This window comes from Salmo salar, chromosome ssa13, assembly GCF_905237065.1.
Source record: "Salmo salar chromosome ssa13, Ssal_v3.1, whole genome shotgun sequence".
NCBI lineage: Eukaryota > Metazoa > Chordata > Actinopteri > Salmoniformes > Salmonidae > Salmo > Salmo salar.
Genome location: NC_059454.1, coordinates 105411940 through 105429656, shown reverse-complemented (window position 1 = coordinate 105429656; position 17717 = coordinate 105411940). Strand labels below are relative to the sequence as shown.

Sequence of the window (17717 nt, the reverse complement as noted above, 5' to 3'; positions counted from 1 at the left end):
GCAGGGGGTCTCAGTCAGGGCCTGGTGTATTAAAGCGGGGGGTCTCAGTCAGGGCCTGGTGTATTAAAGCAGGGGGTCTCAGTCAGGGACTGGTGTATTAAAGCAGGGGTCTCAGTCAGGGACTGGTGTATTAAAGCAGGGGGTCTCAGTCAGGGCCTGGTGTATTAAAGCAGGGGGTCTCAGTCAGGGCCTGGTGTATTAAAGCAGGGGGTCTCAGTCAGGGACTGGTGTATTAAAGCAGGGGGTCTCAGTCAGGGACTGGTGTATTAAAGCAGGGGGTCTCAGTCAGGGCCTGGTGTATTAAAGCAGGGGGTCTCAGTCAGGGCCTGGTGTATTAAAGCAGGGGGTCTCAGTCAGGGCCTGGTGTATTAAAGCAGGGGGTCTCAGTCAGGGCCTGGTGTATTAAAGCAGGGGGTCTCAGTCAGGGCCTGGTGTATTAAAGCAGGGGGTCTCAGTCAGGGCCTGGTGTATTAAAGCAGGGGGTCTCAGTCAGGGCCTGGTGTATTAAAGCAGGGGGTCTCAGTCAGGGCCTGGTGTATTAAAGCAGGGGGTCTCAGTCAGGGCCTGGTGTATTAAAGCAGGGGGTCTCAGTCAGGGCCTGGTGTTTTAAAGCAGGGGGTCTCAGTCAGGGCCTGGTGTTTTAAAGCAGGGGGTCTCAGTCAGGGACTGGTGTATTAAAGCAGGGGGTCTCAGTCAGGGCCTGGTGTATTAAAGCAGGGGCTCTCAGTCAGGGCCTGGTGTATTAAAGCAGGGGCTCTCAGTCAGGGCCTGGTGTATTAAAGCAGGGGCTCTCAGTCAGGGCCTGGTGTATTAAAGCAGGGGGTCTCAGTCAGGGCCTGGTGTATTAAAGCAGGGGGTCTCAGTCAGGGCCTGGTGTTTTAAAGCAGGGGGTCTCAGTCAGGGACTGGTGTATTAAAGCAGGGGGTCTCAGTCAGGGCCTGGTGTATTAAAGCAGGGGGTCTCAGTCAGGGCCTGGTGTATTAAAGCAGGGGGTCTCAGTCAGGGCCTGGTGTATTAAAGCAGGGGGTCTCAGTCAGGGCCTGGTGTATTAAAGCGGGGGGTCTCAGTCAGGGCCTGGTGTATTAAAGCAGGGGGTCTCAGTCAGGGCCTGGTGTATTAAAGCAGGGGGTCTCAGTCAGGGCCTGGTGTATGCATGCTGCTTAAGTCTTGCTGGTGACATCCAATTTCCCCTCATAGGATAATTATTATATATTTTTTTAACCTTTTATTTAACAATGATGGCCTTCCCTGTAGCTCAGTTGGTAGAGCATGGTGTTTGCAACGCCAGGGTTGTGGGTTCGTTTCCCACGGGAGGCCAGCACAAAAAAAAAAAATATATATAATTAAATAAATGTATGAAATGTATGCATTCACTACTGTAAGTCGCTCTGGATAAGAGCGTCTGCTAAAATGACTAAAATGTAAATGTAAATGTAGTTAAGAACAAATTCTTATTTACAATGACGTCCTACCCCGGTCAAACCCAGACGACAGTGGGTCAATTGTGCGCCGCCCTATGGGACTCCCAATCACGGCCGGATGTGATACAGCCTGGAATCGAACCAGGGACTGTAGTGACGCCTCTTGCAATGAGATTGCAGTGCCTTAGACCACTGCGCCACTCGGGAGCTCTATTAATAACCTTGTTTGGATTCAATCAGGCCCCCTGCTCTGCTTCCTATTGGCCCCCAGGCTTATATCTAGTTCCTATTGCCAGTGGATCTCCTTAAGCTTTGATCAACGGTTACCTATATGTTGACAATGTCTTTCTCCCATTGTGACTAGGTGTCCTGTGGTATCAACCACACCCTGGTGCTGTCCTCCGATGGGATGAGTGTCTGGTCCTTTGGTGACGGGGATTATGGGAAGCTGGGGACTGGTCCCTGCACTGTGAAGTCTTATCCTCAGGTTGGCTACAGTGTTCCTCTCACGTTTCAACAACTTCCACAATACTATACAAGCTTATTATTCATCTTTTTCATTATTCTTTACTTTGTAGAAAGTGGAGCAACTGTGTAACAAGGGAATCAAGAAGGTTGGCTGTGGGACACAGTTTTCTGTTGTCTTGGCCAAAGATGGACATGTTTACACCTTTGGACAAGGTAATGAAGGTAGTTTTATCATGTGAAGCTACACAGCAGACTCGACTACAGTAGTAGGCTAACTTGTTGTTTTTTAATGGACCACCAGCTTTGCTTTTTGTGGAGGCACAGCAGCTACATCATAATATGTGTCAGTCCCCCCACCTATTGTAATACGTCCGTATCTAAGTGGTCTCCTGTGCATTGATTATGTGGTGCTTGAGCTAGATAAACATTTTTTGACAGTACTTTAAGACCTATTTCAAGCTGTCTTGTCTCTCCTTCCTTCCTTCCTTCCTTCCTTCCTTCCTTTCTTCCTCTTCTTTCTTTCTTTCTTTCTTTCTTTCTTCCTTCCTCTCCCCTCAGAGCGGTTGATCGGCCTGCCAGACTCTCTGTTGAAGAACCACAACCGTCCTCAGGTGGTACCAGCCCTGGAGGGGGTGTTTGTAGAGGACATAGCTGTGGGCTGTGAGCACGTCCTGGTTTTGTCTTCTACCGGAGATGTCTATGCCTGGGGCTGTAACTGTGAGGGACAGGTAGGAACACAGCTTCACTACTCTACCACAGTATTAGATGAGTTCTTCATTCATCTTTCCTCAATTACTTGCGTCCTTTCTCCTCGCCTCTGAGAGTATGGGGCTGAGAGAGTATGGGGCTGAGAGAGTATGGGGCTGAGAGAGTATGGGGCTGAGAGACTATGGGGCTGAGAGACTATGGGGCTGAGAGACTATGGGGCTGAGAGACTATGGGGCTGAGAGAGTATGGAGCTGAGAGAGTATGGAGCTGAGAGAGTATGGAGCTGAGAGAGTATGGAGCTGAGAGAGTATGGAGCTGAGAGAGTATGGGGCTGAGAGAGTATGGAGCTGAGAGAGTATGGGGCTGAGAGAGTATGGAGCTGAGAGAGTATGGGGCTGAGAGAGTATGGGGCTGAGAGAGTATGGAGCTGAGAGAGTATGGAGCTGAGAGAGTATGGAGCTGAGAGAGTATGGGGCTGAGAGAGTATGGGGCTGAGAGAGTATGGAGCTGTGAGAGAGTATGGGGCTGAGAGAGTATGGAGCTGAGAGAGTATGGAGCTGAGAGAGTATGGAGCTGAGAGAGTATGGAGCTGAGAGAGTATGGGGCTGAGAGAGTATGGAGCTGAGAGAGTATGGGGCTGAGAGAGTATGGGGCTGAGAGAGTATGGAGCTGAGAGAGTATGGAGCTGAGAGAGTATGGAGCTGAGAGAGTATGGGGCTGAGAGAGTATGGAGCTGTGAGAGAGTATGGGGCTGAGAGAGTATGGAGCTGAGAGAGTATGGAGCTGAGAGAGTATGGAGCTGAGAGAGTATGGGGCTGAGAGAGTATGGAGCTGAGAGAGTATGGGGCTGAGAGAGTATGGAGCTGAGAGAGTATGGAGCTGAGAGAGTATGGGGCTGAGAGAGTATGGGGCTGAGAGAGTATGGGGCTGAGAGAGTATGGGGCTGAGAGAGTATGGAGCTGTGAGAGTATGGGGCTGAGAGAGTATGGGGCTGAGAGAGTATGGAGCTGAGAGAGTATGGAGCTTGGACCTTTTCCTCCAATGAGGAGGTGGTGACTAGATAAGATGTGAGGAATCACTGAAAGACTGAGCTGGAGCCTAAGACTAGTGGTGGGTGTATAGATTTGCCCTCTCATTCAGAATGTGACTTTCCACTGAAGTCAGTCTTGGTTTTGTGTTGATATGTCTTTCAGCTTGGCCTGGGTCACTCAAGCCCAGTGAAGGAGCCCACCCTGGTGACAGGCCTACAGGGAAACAACATCAGACAGATCTCTGCTGGTCGCTGCCACAGCTCAGCCTGGACCACACCCTCATCCTCTGTCAAAGCCTCAGGTAAACACACAGCTCAGCCTGGACCACACCCTCATCCTCTGTCAAAGCCTCAGGTAAACACACAGCTCAGCCTGGACCACACCCTCATCCTCTGTCAAAGTCTCAGGTAAACACACAGCTCAGCCTGGACCACACCCTCATCCTCTGTCAAAGCCTCAGGTAAACACACAGCTCAGCCTGGACCACACCCTCATCCTCTGTCAAAGCCTCAGGTAAACACACAGCTCAGCCTGGACCACACCCTCATCCTCTGTCAAAGCCTCAGGTAAACACACAGCTCAGCCTGGACCACACCCTCATCCTCTGTCAAAGCCTCAGGTAAACACACAGCTCAGCCTGGACCACACCCTCATCCTCTGTCAAAGCCTCAGGTAAACACACAGCTCAGCCTGGACCACACCCTCATCCTCTGTCAAAGCCTCAGGTAAACACACAGCTCAGCCTGGACCACACCCTCATCCTCTGTCAAAGCCTCAGGTAAACACACAGCTCAGCCTGGACCACACCCTCATCCTCTGTCAAAGCCTCAGGTAAACACACAGCTCAGCCTGGACCACACCCTCATCCTCTGTCAAAGCCTCAGGTAAACACACAGCTCAGCCTGGACCACACCCTCATCCTCTGTCAAAGCCTCAGGTAAACACACAGCTCAGCCTGGACCACACCCTCATCCTCTGTCAAAGCCTCAGGTAAACACACAGCTCAGCCTGGACCACACCCTCATCCTCTGTCAAAGCCTCAGGTAAACACACAGCTCAGCCTGGACCACACACACACACACACACACACACACACACACACACACACACACACACACACACGGCATGCCTCAGCTCTGTGCTTGGAGACCAGCTGTTATCCATAATATCTCCTGGAGTTGGACATATCCCAGGACTGTTACCCAGTCTGACCTCTTCTTCATCCTCCATTAACAGTGTCTGCTGATCTCTCTCTTCCAGGTGCCTCAGCCAACCTCCAGCTGGGTCTTCCCCAGTCTATCCCTCCCCAGTATAACGCTCTGAAAGACTGCAGCCCTGACGTCCTCAACACCCGCCTCCGGGTGCTCTACCACTTCTCTGACCTCATGTACAAGTCCTGGAGGCTGCTCAACCTCCACCCCAGGAACCAAGTAATGAACAAGCTGCTCTCAGTTTATCTTGTCAACCTCACATTATCTCTGATGTCAGGGAATGAGTTACACAGTCTTACCGTTAGTCTCATGTCTTACCTGTTACCCGGTCTTTCTGTCACACGCCTCGCTCGCTCACTCACTCACTGTTTTTATGTTTACTGTGTCCATCTAGATTGAGAGGTCTTCTGTGAAGTATATTAAGACCTGGTGATGATGCATATCAAAAAAACAGTTTAACCTGACTTGGTGTTTCTCTCTCTCTCTCTCTCTGTCTCTCTCTCTCTCTCTCTCTCTCTCTCTCTCTCTCTCTCTCTCTTCTCTCTCTTCTCTCTCTTCTTCTCTCTTCTTCTCTCTCTCTCTCTGTGTCACCAGGTGTCTTCATCTCGCTACAGCTCAGGGACAGCAGCCATCGTCCAGGGCCAGCTGAGAGGCCTCCTGTCCCCCAAGGTCAACACTCTACCCCTGGTCAGATCAATAGGGAGGACCATGACCCAGGGCAAGACCTACGGACCCCAGATCACAGTCAAGAGGATCTCAACCAGGTAACTTTTTTTGGGAGGGTGAAACGTTTTTTACAGACACACGTCCATTGTTTCTGAGCAGGTGCCGGATATCACAAAAGGTTCAATAAAAGGTGAAAAGAAACTCTCTACTGCGTTCTACACTGAGTGTACAAAACATTAAGAACACCTGCTCTTTCCATGACATCGACTGACCAGGTGAATCCAGGTGAAAGCTGATTCCTTATTGATGTTACTTGTTAAATCCACTTCAATCAGTGTAGATGAAGGGGAGGAGACAGGTGGGTTGTGTATGTCTGCCATTCAGAGGGTGAATGGACAAGACGTGCAGACTGTGGAGTTGGACGAACAGGTCAGTCGCAGCGCAGCGCAGCACTCCTGGAGCAGTTAGCAGCTTCTGCCCTTCATGATGAGAAAATAACAAATAAGATCCCCTGGGGTTCCATCCTGAGGTTACACAGTGGATCCTGTTCCCCTGGGGTTCCATCCTGAGGTTACACAGTGGATCCCGATCCCCTGGGGTTCCATCCTGAGGTTACACAGTGGATCCTGATCCCCTGGGGTTCCATCCTGAGGTTACACAGTGGATCCTGATCCCCTGGGGATCCATCCTGAGGTTACACAGTGGATCCCGATCCCCTGGGGTTCCATCCTGAGGTTACACAGTGGATCCTGATCCCCTGGGGTTCCATCCTGAGGTTACACAGTGGATCCTGATCCCCTGGGGTTCCATCCTGAGGTTACACAGTGGATCCCGATCCCCTGGGGTTCCATCCTGAGGTTACACAGTGGATCCCGGTCCCCTGGGGTTTATACTGAGGTTACACAGTGGATCCTGGTCCCCTGGGGTTCCATCCTGAGGTTACACAGTGGATCCTGATCCCCTGGGGTTCCATCCTGAGGTTACACAGTGGATCCCGGTCCCCTGGGGTTCCATCCTGAGGTTACACAGTGGATCCCGATCCCCTGGGGTTCCATCCTGAGGTTACACAGTGGATCCCGGTCCCCTGGGGTTTATACTGAGGTTACACAGTGGATCCTGATCCCCTGGGGTTCCATCCTGAGGTTACACAGTGGATCCCGGTCCCCTGGGGTTTATACTGAGGTTACACAGTGGATCCTGTTCCCCTGGGGTTCCATCCTGAGGTTACACAGTGGATCCTGATCCCCTGGGGTTCCATCCTGAGGTTACACAGTGGATCCTGATCCCCTGGGGTTCCATCCTGAGGTTACACAGTGGATCCTGATCCCCTGGGGTTCCATCCTGAGGTTACACAGTGGATCCTGATCCCCTGGGGTTCCGTACTGAGGTTACACAGTGGATCCTGATCCCCTGGGGTTCCACCCTGAGGTTACACAGTGGATCCTGATCCCCTGGGGTTCCATCCTGAGGTTACACAGTGGATCCTGATCCCCTGGGGTTCATACTGAGGTTACACAGTGGATCCTGGTCCCCTGGGGTTCCATCCTGAGGTTACACAGTGGATCCTGTTCCCCTGGGGTTCTATCCTGAGGTTACACAGTGGATCCTGTTCCCCTGGGGTTCCATCCTGAGGTTACACAGTGGATCCCGGTCCCCTGGGGTTCATACTGAGGTTACACAGTGGATCCCGTTCCCCTGGGGTTCCATCCTGAGGTTACACAGTGGATCCTGATCCCCTGGGGTTCCATCCTGAGGTTACACAGTGGATCCTGGTCCCCTGGGGTTCCATCCTGAGGTTACACAGTGGATCCTGTTCCCCTGGGGTTCCATCCTGAGGTTACACAGTGGATCCTGATCCCCTGGGGTTCATACTGAGGTTACACAGTGGATCCTGATCCCCTGGGGTTCCATCCTGAGGTTACACAGTGGATCCTGGTCCCCTGGGGTTCCATCCTGAGGTTACACAGTGGATCCTGTTCCCCTGGGGTTCTATCCTGAGGTTACACAGTGGATCCTGTTCCCCTGGGGTTCCATCCTGAGGTTACACAGTGGATCCTGTTCCCCTGGGGTTCCATCCTGAGGTTACACAGTGGATCCCGGTCCCCTGGGGTTCCATCCTGAGGTTACACAGTGGATCCCGGTCCCCTGGGGTTCCGTACTGAGGTTACACAGTGGATCCCGGTCCCCTGGGGTTCCGTACTGAGGTTACACAGTGGATCCCGGTCCCCTGGGGTTCCGTACTGAGGTTACACAGTGGATCCCGGTCCCCTGGGGTTCCGTACTGAGGTTACACAGTGGATCCCGGTCCCCTGGGGTTCCGTACTGAGGTTACACAGTGGATCCCGGTCCCCTGGGGTTCCGTACTGAGGTTACACAGTGGATCCCGATCCCCTGGGGTTCCGTACTGAGGTTACACAGTGGATCCCGATCCCCTGGGGTTCCGTACTGAGGTTACACAGTGGATCCCGATCCCCTGGGGTTCCGTACTGAGGTTACACAGTGGATCCTGATCCCTTTAACATGTTAACTGAATATGATTGACAGTTCATTACCCTTGGGTTAGCCCCCCATGCATCGTACTGTAACATGTTAACTGAAGATGATTGACAGTACATCACCCTTGGGTTAGACCCACCTGCAAGGCTGCATTTTAGTTTCGGATGCTGATTGATATTCGTACTTCTCAATGATTAACAGTAACAACGGCCATTGTCCCCCGCACCACAGGGGGCGCTCCAGCAAGCCCATCTTTGTGCAGATCGCTAAGCAGGTGGTCTCTCTGAACCCCCTGGAGCTGAGGCTGCCCTCCAGGGCCTGGAAGGTGAAGCTGGTGGGGGAGGGGGCTGACGACGCAGGGGGGGTGTTTGATGACACCATCACGGAGATGTGTCAGGTAGGCCCTGGTTCAAGGTCAGCTTTTTTTGTACAAAGATGCTAATTAAATTTCTACTCAGTATATTCAGAAACTTAACTGAAATTATAATTCTTTTATTGTTTTTTGGGGGGAATTTCAGTTCACTTTCTGAATTCATTGAAATGAAATGGACCTCAACCCTGCTCATTGTACATACATGTTTGATGTGAAAAGATGAATATGTATGTCTTGCTGTGACATGTTCCTTTCTCAGGAGTTGCAGTCTGGTGTGGTTGATCTGCTCATTCACACCCCCAACAGCTCTACTGACGTGGGAAGTAACACCGACAGGTACATCATGAGTCTCTGCTCTCCACATGGTCACATATTATCTCTGCTCTCCACATGGTCTCATGTTCTCTCTCTGCTCTCCACATGGTCACATGTTCTCTCTCTGCTCTCCACACGGTCTCATGTTCTCTCTCTGCTCTCATGTTCTCTCTGCTCTCCACACGGTCTCATGTTCTCTCTCTGCTCTCATGTTCTCTCTCTGCTCTCCACACGGTCTCATGTTCTCTCTCTGCTCTCATGTTCTCTCTCTGCTCTCCACTCACGGTCTCATGATCTCTCTCTGCTCTCCACTCACGGTCTCATGATCTCTCTCTGCTCTCCACTCACGGTCTCATGTTCTCTCTCTGCTCTCCACACGGTCTCATGTTCTCTCTCTGCTCTCCACTCACGGTCTCATGATCTCTCTCTGCTCTCCACTCACGGTCTCATGATCTCTCTCTGCTCTCCACACACGGTCTCATGTTCTCTCTCTGCTCTCCACACACGGTCTCATATTCTTTGTCTTGATATTCCTTTTCATGGTAAAGCCATCGATCTTACCAGCTGTGAGTTCCTTTAAATCAAAGCTCTGCCTACCATGTGCATAGTGAAGCAATAGACCTGGGGCTGGATGCATTCAACATCCTAAAGTTAAATCCTCCCTTTTCCCTTAAAGTTTCACAGATCATTTGAAGGAAAACCTACTCTGTAATCTTGTTTGATGTGAAATGTATTTTATTATCTTCTGAATCAATTTGTTTTTCATGTCTTGAATGTAGAAGCTCTATTTTTGCGATCTCCCCAAATAAATACGATCTCTTTGACGAGAGGTTCAGTCAGTGAAGGTTGTCTCCCGGGTAACCAAGAGACTCTTTCTGCCGTACATGCGTTCAAACTACCGTAAAACCACTTAAGTATGCCCTTACCTAAGGAAATGTTTTATGGGCTTTATGCAACACCCTTAAAAACATTTCCTCAGGTAAGGGAAAATGATTCCTTAAGGGAAACACTTAAGATGTTTTATTCAACCAGGCCCTGTCCCTGGGAAAGTTTCTGCTTGTTGTGACGTACTTTACACCGGCTTTGCCCGCTGGGGTCTGGTGTCTCCCGGGGTTTGATTGGATTATGTGACGTAATGACATCATTTCAGCCACCTTTGCCTGCTGGGAAAGCTCCTACTGTGTGTGAAGTGAACCAATAGGCCTTTCCTGTCTTGTGGTTCTGCTGGAGTTTTGGTTGAACAATCTGATTCTAATTCCCCCTGTCAGGTTTCTGCTGAACCCAGCGGCAGTCTCTGAAGACCACATGGTCCAGTTCCGTTTCCTAGGCATCCTGATGGCGGTGGCCATCCGTACCAAGAAGCCCCTGGACCTGCACCTGGCCCCCTGGGTGTGGAAGCAGCTGTGTTGTATTCCCCTGGGTGGGCCGGACCTGGAGGAGGTGGACCTGCTTACCTACCGCTCCCTGCACGGCATCCTGCACCTGGACAACAGCGGCATCACAGAGGACAACTTCCACGTGGTGAGGGAGGATATGATACATACAGGGTTGTTTCCCAGACAGAGATTAACCCTAGCTAGTTCTGGACTAAAAAGCTATTCATTTGCAATGGGTGTTCTCTATTGAACATGCTTTTTAGTCCATGACTATAGGCTTAATCTGTGTCCGGGAAACTGGATAGATCCCACTCTTTTCCTACTTTAGCCAGTGACATGTTCAAACTGACCTGCATCACCATGTTCCTGCTGCAGCTGTGGACTGTGCAGGGATGTCATTTTTCCGGACTACTTAGCAATTTCTCTTTTTTTCATACACCATTAAAACGCATCTGTCACTTTGTTCTGAGAGTTATGTGTAACCCTCCTGTCCTTTCTCTCCAGATGATTCCTCTGGACTCATTCATGGCCCACAGTGCAGATGGGAAGCTGGTTCCGGTGGTCCCTGGGGGACACAACATCTCTCTCACCTTCTCCAACAAGAGTGACTACGTAGAGAGGGCTCTGGACTACCGGCTGCACGAGATGGACAGACAGGTAGTGTTATTGTACACTGCTGTATCGTCATTGTGCTGTGTCTGTCCCGGCTGTTGTGATGGTTCCAGCTGGTCTGAGGTCTGTCTTGTTGTTGTTTACCTGTAGGTAGCAGCGGTGAGAGAGGGCATGTCCTCCATCATCCCGGTTCCTCTCCTCTCCCTCCTCACGGCGCGCCAGCTAGAACAGCTGGTCTGCGGTCTGCCCGAGGTCTCCGTGGAGATGCTCAAGAAAGTAGTCCGATACCGCGACATCACAGACAGTCACCAGCTGATTGGCTGGCTATGGCAGAGCCTGGAGGAGTTTGCCAATGAGGAGCGGGTTCTATTCCTGCGCTTCGTGTCCGGCAGGTCCAGACTGCCCTCCAACCCCGCTGACATCACTCAGAAGTTCCAGATTATCAAGGTTGACAGGGTAAGTACTCAGTTTTTATTTCAGTTTGAGTGACATTAATCCCTAGCCTGGTCCCAGATCCAGGGGTGCTGTCTCGCCAATGACCATAAGAGTTGGCAAGATGATACAAACAGATCTGGGACCAGACTAATTAATCAGGCTAGTTGTATTGTATATAAAATATACAATATTTGGGTCATCTGTGTACTCCACTCTCAGAACTTTTTTCACTACTTAATAAAAGGTGAAAACAACCCTTCTTCCCTGTGAACCCCCCTCTCCTTCCCTGTGAACCCCCCTTCTCCTTCCCTGTGAACCCCTCCCTCTCCTTCCCTGTGAATCCCTCTTCCCCTTCCCTGTGAACCCCTCCTTCCCTCTTCTCCTTCCCTGTGAATCCCTCTTCTTCTTCCCTGTGAATCCCTCTTCTCCTTTCCTGTGAATCCCTCTTCCTCTTCCCTGTGAACCCTCTTCTCCTTTGAATCCCTCTTCTCCTTCCCTGTGAATCCCTCTTCTCCTTCTCTGTGAACCCCTCTTCTCCTTCCCTGTGAATCCCTCTTCCCCTTTCTTGTGAATCCCTCTTCCTCTTCCCTGTGAATCCCTCTTCCTCTTCCCTGTGAATCCCTCTTCCCCTTCCCTGTGAATCCCTCTTCCCCTTCTCTGTGAATCCCTCTTCTCCTTCCCTGTGAATCCCTCTTCTCCTTCCCTGTGAATCCCTCTTCTCCTTCCCTGTGAATCCCTCTTCTCCTTCTCTGTGAATCCCTCTTCTCCTTCTCTGTGAATCCCTCTTCTCCTTCCCTGTGAATTCCTCTTCCCTGTGAATCCCTCTTCTCCTTCCCTGTGAATCCCTCTTCTCCTTCTCTGTGAATCCCTCTTCTCCTTCTCTGTGAATCCCTCTTCTCCTTCCCTGTGAATCCCTCTTCCTCTTCCCTGTGAATCCCTCTTCCCCTTTCTTGTGAATCCCTCTTCCTCTTCCCTGTGAATCCCGCTTCTCCTTCTGTATGAATCGCTCTTCTCCTTCCCTGTGAATCCCTCTTCTCCTTCTCTGTGAATCCCTCTTCTCCTTCTCTGTGAATCCCTCTTCTCCTTCCCTGTGAATCCCTCTTCCTCTTCCCTGTGAATCCCTCTTCTCCTTCCCTGTGAATCCCTCTTCCTCTTCCCTGTGAATCCCTCTTCCCTCTTCTCCCCAGCCTGTGAACGGGCTCCCCACAGCCCAGACGTGTTTCTTCCAGCTGCGTCTGCCTCCCTACACCAGCCAGGCCATCCTGGCCGAGAGGCTGCGCTACTCCATCCACAACTGTCCCTCCATCGACATGGACAACTACATGCTGTCCCGAAACACCGACCCGGCCGACGGATCCGACACAGAGTACTGATGATACTGGTGATGCTGATAGTGATGATACTTGTGATGTTGATAGTAATGATACTGAGTACCTGATGAGACCCTGCTCAAAAACAACAATAACAACATGGCTCAACATTACTTGAAAGCTCAAAGCGTTTGTCATGTCGTTTCTCCATCTTCCTCATATCTTCTTTCTTTTTACTTTTCTTTGGTACAATAGTCAGTGCTAGTCTCTGGCTCTGGGCTCTGTGTGGCTGAATGACTAGCTGAATGAGGTGATCTCTCTTATCGCTCGCTCTGAGAGAAACATTTTTAGTTTTTAAGCCTTTTGTTTTGAATTCACAGTTTCTGCATGGTACAGAATATTTGTTAAAGAAGAATAACTTAGTTTAAAGAGAGTGCATAATCTACTGAGACGCATTGATGTAGGATGAACCTTGTTGCATTAAGCGGCTGAATAACCTTTATACTACAGGAAGTATGAGTAATATGACTGTTGTAGGCAGAAAGAAAAAGGCTGTGAATAATAATGAATAATAAGTCAAAGTTGGCAGACGTGAAGGCCATCTTTCGTTCAGACTATGATAGCATAGCTTCCTGGCTTGAGTGAGATACACGCACACCAACATGTGGTGTTAGCTAGCTTTATTTCATTTATCTGGTGTGCTCTAAACCGCCAGTGGGCTGGCTGGCTGGCTGGCTGGGAAATGTTACTCTAGTATTGGGTAGGCTATCTGTTAGGGCTCTGTTCAGATGTCTATACTGGCACACCATTTACAATGAAGCAATGTATTGGGCCTGCATCCTGACTGGATATTGAAATGTAGCCTACGTTAAGAGATATAGCTAACACTCTATTGACCATAGTATATTAAGTAATGTTGCTGTCAGAGCTGTGTCTGAGAGAGAGAACAGAGACAGTGATAAAATTATGATTATACTCTGGGTGGTTCGAGCCCTGAATGCTGATTGGCTGACAGCTGTTGTATATCAGACCGTATACCGCGGGTATGACAAAACACTTATTTTTCCTGCTCTAATTACGTTGGTAACCAGTTTATAATAACAATAAGGAACCTCGGGGGTTTGTGGATTATGGCCAATATACCACGGCTAAGGGCTGTATCCAGGCATTCCGCGTTGCGTCGTGCATAAGAACAACCCTTAGCCGTGGTATATTGGCCATATACCACACCCCCCCAGGCCTTAATGGTTAATAATAATGGAGTCCCAAATGGCACCTTATTCCCTTTTATAGTGCACTTGTTTTGACCTGTAATGTACTATATAGATGCCATTTGGGATGGAGACTAAGTCAAAGTCCCAAAACAAGCCTCAATCTGTGTCCATATAGAGTACCTACTAATGTATCGTCTTGGATGAATGTAATGCCACCTAATGAACAATGCACTTGACAGATTTAAACATTTGCCAAAACTTGAACTGTACTGTACTATGTTGCTGCGTATTTATAAGTGGGTTTGTGTTTTTTGCAGTTTGTGAAAAGTGTAGTGTTTTAAATTGCAGTGCTTTCTCCCTGAAACAAAGTACAGGGATGTGATGCGATGGTAAGTTTTTGAAACGCATAGGTCAAAGATTTAGAAATACATGCTTTAGTTTTTTTTTGTTGCTTAGCCCAAAACACTAGCGCATGAACTCTTGGAGAGAGACAAAGACCCTCCCAGACTTCTGACTCTTGGAGAGAGACCCTCCCAGACTTCTGACTCTTGGAGAGAGACCCTCCCAGACTTCTGACTCTTGGAGAGAGACCTCCCAGACTTCTGACTCTTGGAGAGAGACCTCCCAGACTTCTGACTCTTGGAGAGAGACCACCCAGACTTCTCTTGGAGAGAGACCACCCAGACTTCTCTTGGAGAGAGACCACCCAGACTTCTCTTGGAGAGAGACCACCCAGACTTCTCTTGGAGAGAGACCACCCAGACTTCTCTTGGAGAGAGACCACCCAGACTTCTCTTGGAGAGAGACCACCCAGACTTCTCTTGGAGAGAGACCACCCAGACTTCTCTTGGAGAGAGACCACCCAGACTTCTGACTCTTGGAGAGAGACCTCCCAGACTTCTGACTCTTGGAGAGAGACCTCCCAGACTTTTGACTCTTGGAGAGAGACCACCCAGACTTCTGACTCTTGGAGAGAGACCTCCCAGACTTCTGACTCTTGGAGAGAGACCCTCCCAGACTTTTGACTCTTGGAGAGAGACCACCCAGACTTCTGTGTCGAGGGCAAGGCGTCAGTGAACTACTGACTGTGTGCTGTGGATTACAGTAGCATATAGCTACATTGTTCTACTTTTTAAAAGGTGTTTCTTCCCTTAAAGATTTTGGACTCGAGGAGCATTGTTATAAAGTTTGGGACTACGTTAAGAAGAGCTTCGGGGATAAAGAAAACAAGATTTAAACTAAAAAGTTAAATAAAAAAGTGTCATGATTGGTTGTTGTGATGTTTTCGCACTTTATAGACCTGTATACATTGTTGCTTGTGCAAAGAAAAATATATTAAAGGGGATTTCTTGCAGAAAATCGTAATTGAATATCCTGTTCCTCACCCCCTGGAATACTGGAGTGTAACTTGTTCCTCATGCCACATCAAATCGTCTAGTCTAAATGTCGATAAGATGAGAACCTGCAATACCACTCTTTCAGGGATGAACTGTGGGACACGTTCACAATAACAGCAATCCTCAATTAAGAGGATATGAAGCTATATGAAAATAATAAATTATGTTTCTCCATAGATGTGCTGTGATGATATAGCCTAGTTTGAGTGTTTTTGATTTGATAGCTATAACATTTGTTGTACTTAGTATGTAAGGCGGGGAGGAATGGTATACAAATAATTTTTCTGTTGGACTGTCTCATTTAAGAGCAGGCAGTATTATGTAGATTAAACCATGTGATTAAATATGAACGTTGGTGTCATTTTTTTTTTTCAGTCTCAATGCTGGCCTCTTGATAAGCCGTGGATCGACAGTTGAAGTCTTCTATTATGATTAGTCTAACCCTGCGTCACAGGTTCCCAGTCTTAACTGGATAGTTCTCTTTAGAAATTGTTAGACTTTATTTGGACAATTCCCAGACTTCAAGCAAATCAATTACTCCAGAACCTTTTCAGGCTGGGTTGTAAATAAGATGTTCTATATTCTGCTTCTAGAATGGGGAAACATTCTATTTCTATGTTCTACCTTAATGCAAAGGAGTCATTTCCATCTTTTTTAGGAATCAGGAAAATAACTAGACATTTCACAGACCTGTCTCTATCTGTGTTTGCCTTCAGGCTGTATTTTTGTGATACTAGCGTCACTATCTTGTAGAATGTGGGCTTTTTAAGGTGTGTCCACTGCACCAGTGTGACCACACTGCAGTAATCTATTCTGATATTATATTCTTCGATACTTGACAGGAAAACTGAAAATGTATCACTAAAAAGTTCCTTTTTTTTCATGTCAATATATTATTTACATTCATTGTGAAATCAAGTGTTACAAACCATGTATACAATGAATCTCTCCATTCTCCTGTCCCAACCATAACAGGTTGCTTAATTTAACCACCAGACTGCTCTGCACTACAAATGTATGACAATATCAAAGTCCCATAGGGCGGCGCACAATTGGTCCAGCGCCATCCGGGTTAGGGTAGGCCGTCATTGTACATAACAGTTTGTTCTTAACTGACTTGCCTGGTTAAATAAAGGTTAAAATATCAAACCTATTGTAAGATGCAGACATGAGAAAGTGTGTGATGCAATGCAGCTGAAAGCTTCTCTCTGGTACATGTAGCATGCTTTGCATGCAGAACGGTCAGGTGGAGCGCTTTAATTCTTCTTGCTCTGCGATGATCAGTCATTTGATGAATGGTGCTTGGCAGAGGCACAACGAGAGAAGAGGAAGATGATGGAGATTATTATAGGTATCCTTAAAGCGGTGCTATGAATCATGGGTAGGGAAAAGGGCCAGGTCAGGTAGGCACGTTATATAACTGAGCTGAGGTAATGTTGTGCTGAAAGAGTCATCTTAATGTAGTCTTATTATGTACAGTAAAAATGTATCTGGGTTTTTTAATCTTTTTTTTGTTGTTTTGCGTGGAATATGTATAGCTACAATATACACCAATTGTATACAAATTGTCCTTGTTAGTATCGTCAACTAAAGGGCTGTTTTCCTCGGACACAGCTCTCCCTTTAAAGGTGTTTGTTAGCCCAGGACTAGGCTGAATCTGTGAAACCAGCACTAATTTGTATTACTCTGAATCAGCACAGCTGTAGGTGTATCTCTTGTCTGTGATGTGATTTTGTCTGCTGCAGAGAGAGGTGATGCTACATCTTCTGTTCCTTCTCTACCGTGACCTTATTGCCCATCTGTTTTCTGTGTGCCGTGCAGCCGAGCAGGCCGTTCTACAGAAATCCCAGAGTCGCCAGTAAAGTAACCTAGTAGTGCAGCTGGGATGGGAGTGGATTGTTTAGTCATCACACCCTGTACTGTATAAATAGATCCATTAATATATCAATGGAAATAGAGGATATAAAGTATAGAATAACATTTCTTTTTTCAACTCCATTGTTTTCTAGTCTAGATAATAATATTGGGATGCTAGACTACATGGTATAAGATGAGTTTTAGGGTGACATTGTCCAGGTAACCTTCTGGAGCTGGGTATAATCCTGGGTTGTCATCATGAAAATGAAAGGAAACCTGGTGGTACTGTCTGAGCCAATAAGAAAGACCTGTTTTCATTAGGTCTGAACACGACCCAGGATAAACACTAGCCTCCAATAGTCTCTCTGAACCAATAAGACTTGTTTTCATTAGGTCTGAACACGACCCAGGATAAACACTAGCCTCCAATAGTCTCTCTGAACCAATAAGACTTGTTTTCATTAGGTCTGAACACGACCCAGGATAAACACTAGCCTCCAATAGTCTCTCTCTAGAGCAGACTGCACAGACAACCCACCTGGTTCTCCCCACAGAGTGGACTGGCTCAGCCGTACCGTATCTTTGGAGGAGAAAGGTCTGTCTGTCTGCCCTGAGATAAAGTGGGATTTAGGCCTGATCAAGATGTAAAAGGTTGTGCAACACACAGACAGACAGAGAGATGGATAGAGACAGACTGACTGGCTGACTGAGAGAAGGATAGAGAGACAGACTGACTGGCTGACTGAGAGAAGGATAGAGAGAATGAGAGAGACAAGAGAGAGAGACAGACTGACTGGCTGACTGAGAGAAGGATTGAGAGAGAGAGA

General features: G+C 48.3%; 1 protein-coding gene across 10 annotated transcripts in view; it reads left to right on the top strand.

Annotated features, from left to right (window-relative positions):
• LOC106568497 (probable E3 ubiquitin-protein ligase HERC1) overlaps window positions 1–15383 on the top strand; it is a 100379-nt gene extending 84996 nt beyond the window's left edge. For all 10 annotated transcript variants that reach the window (XM_045692611.1, XM_045692609.1, XM_045692612.1 and 7 more), the window contains 12 exons: window positions 1786–1908; window positions 2000–2102; window positions 2448–2617; window positions 3791–3929; window positions 4889–5058; window positions 5434–5603; window positions 8233–8398; window positions 8634–8710; window positions 9958–10210; window positions 10570–10722; window positions 10828–11133; window positions 12300–15383. In XM_045692611.1, the coding sequence (XP_045548567.1) occupies window positions 1786–1908; window positions 2000–2102; window positions 2448–2617; window positions 3791–3929; window positions 4889–5058; window positions 5434–5603; window positions 8233–8398; window positions 8634–8710; window positions 9958–10210; window positions 10570–10722; window positions 10828–11133; window positions 12300–12485 (2016 nt within the window). In that variant the 3' untranslated portion in view covers window positions 12486–15383. The remainder of the gene's footprint in view (window positions 1–1785; window positions 1909–1999; window positions 2103–2447; window positions 2618–3790; window positions 3930–4888; window positions 5059–5433; window positions 5604–8232; window positions 8399–8633; window positions 8711–9957; window positions 10211–10569; window positions 10723–10827; window positions 11134–12299) is intronic.
• The last annotated feature ends 2334 nt before the right edge of the window (window positions 15384–17717 follow it).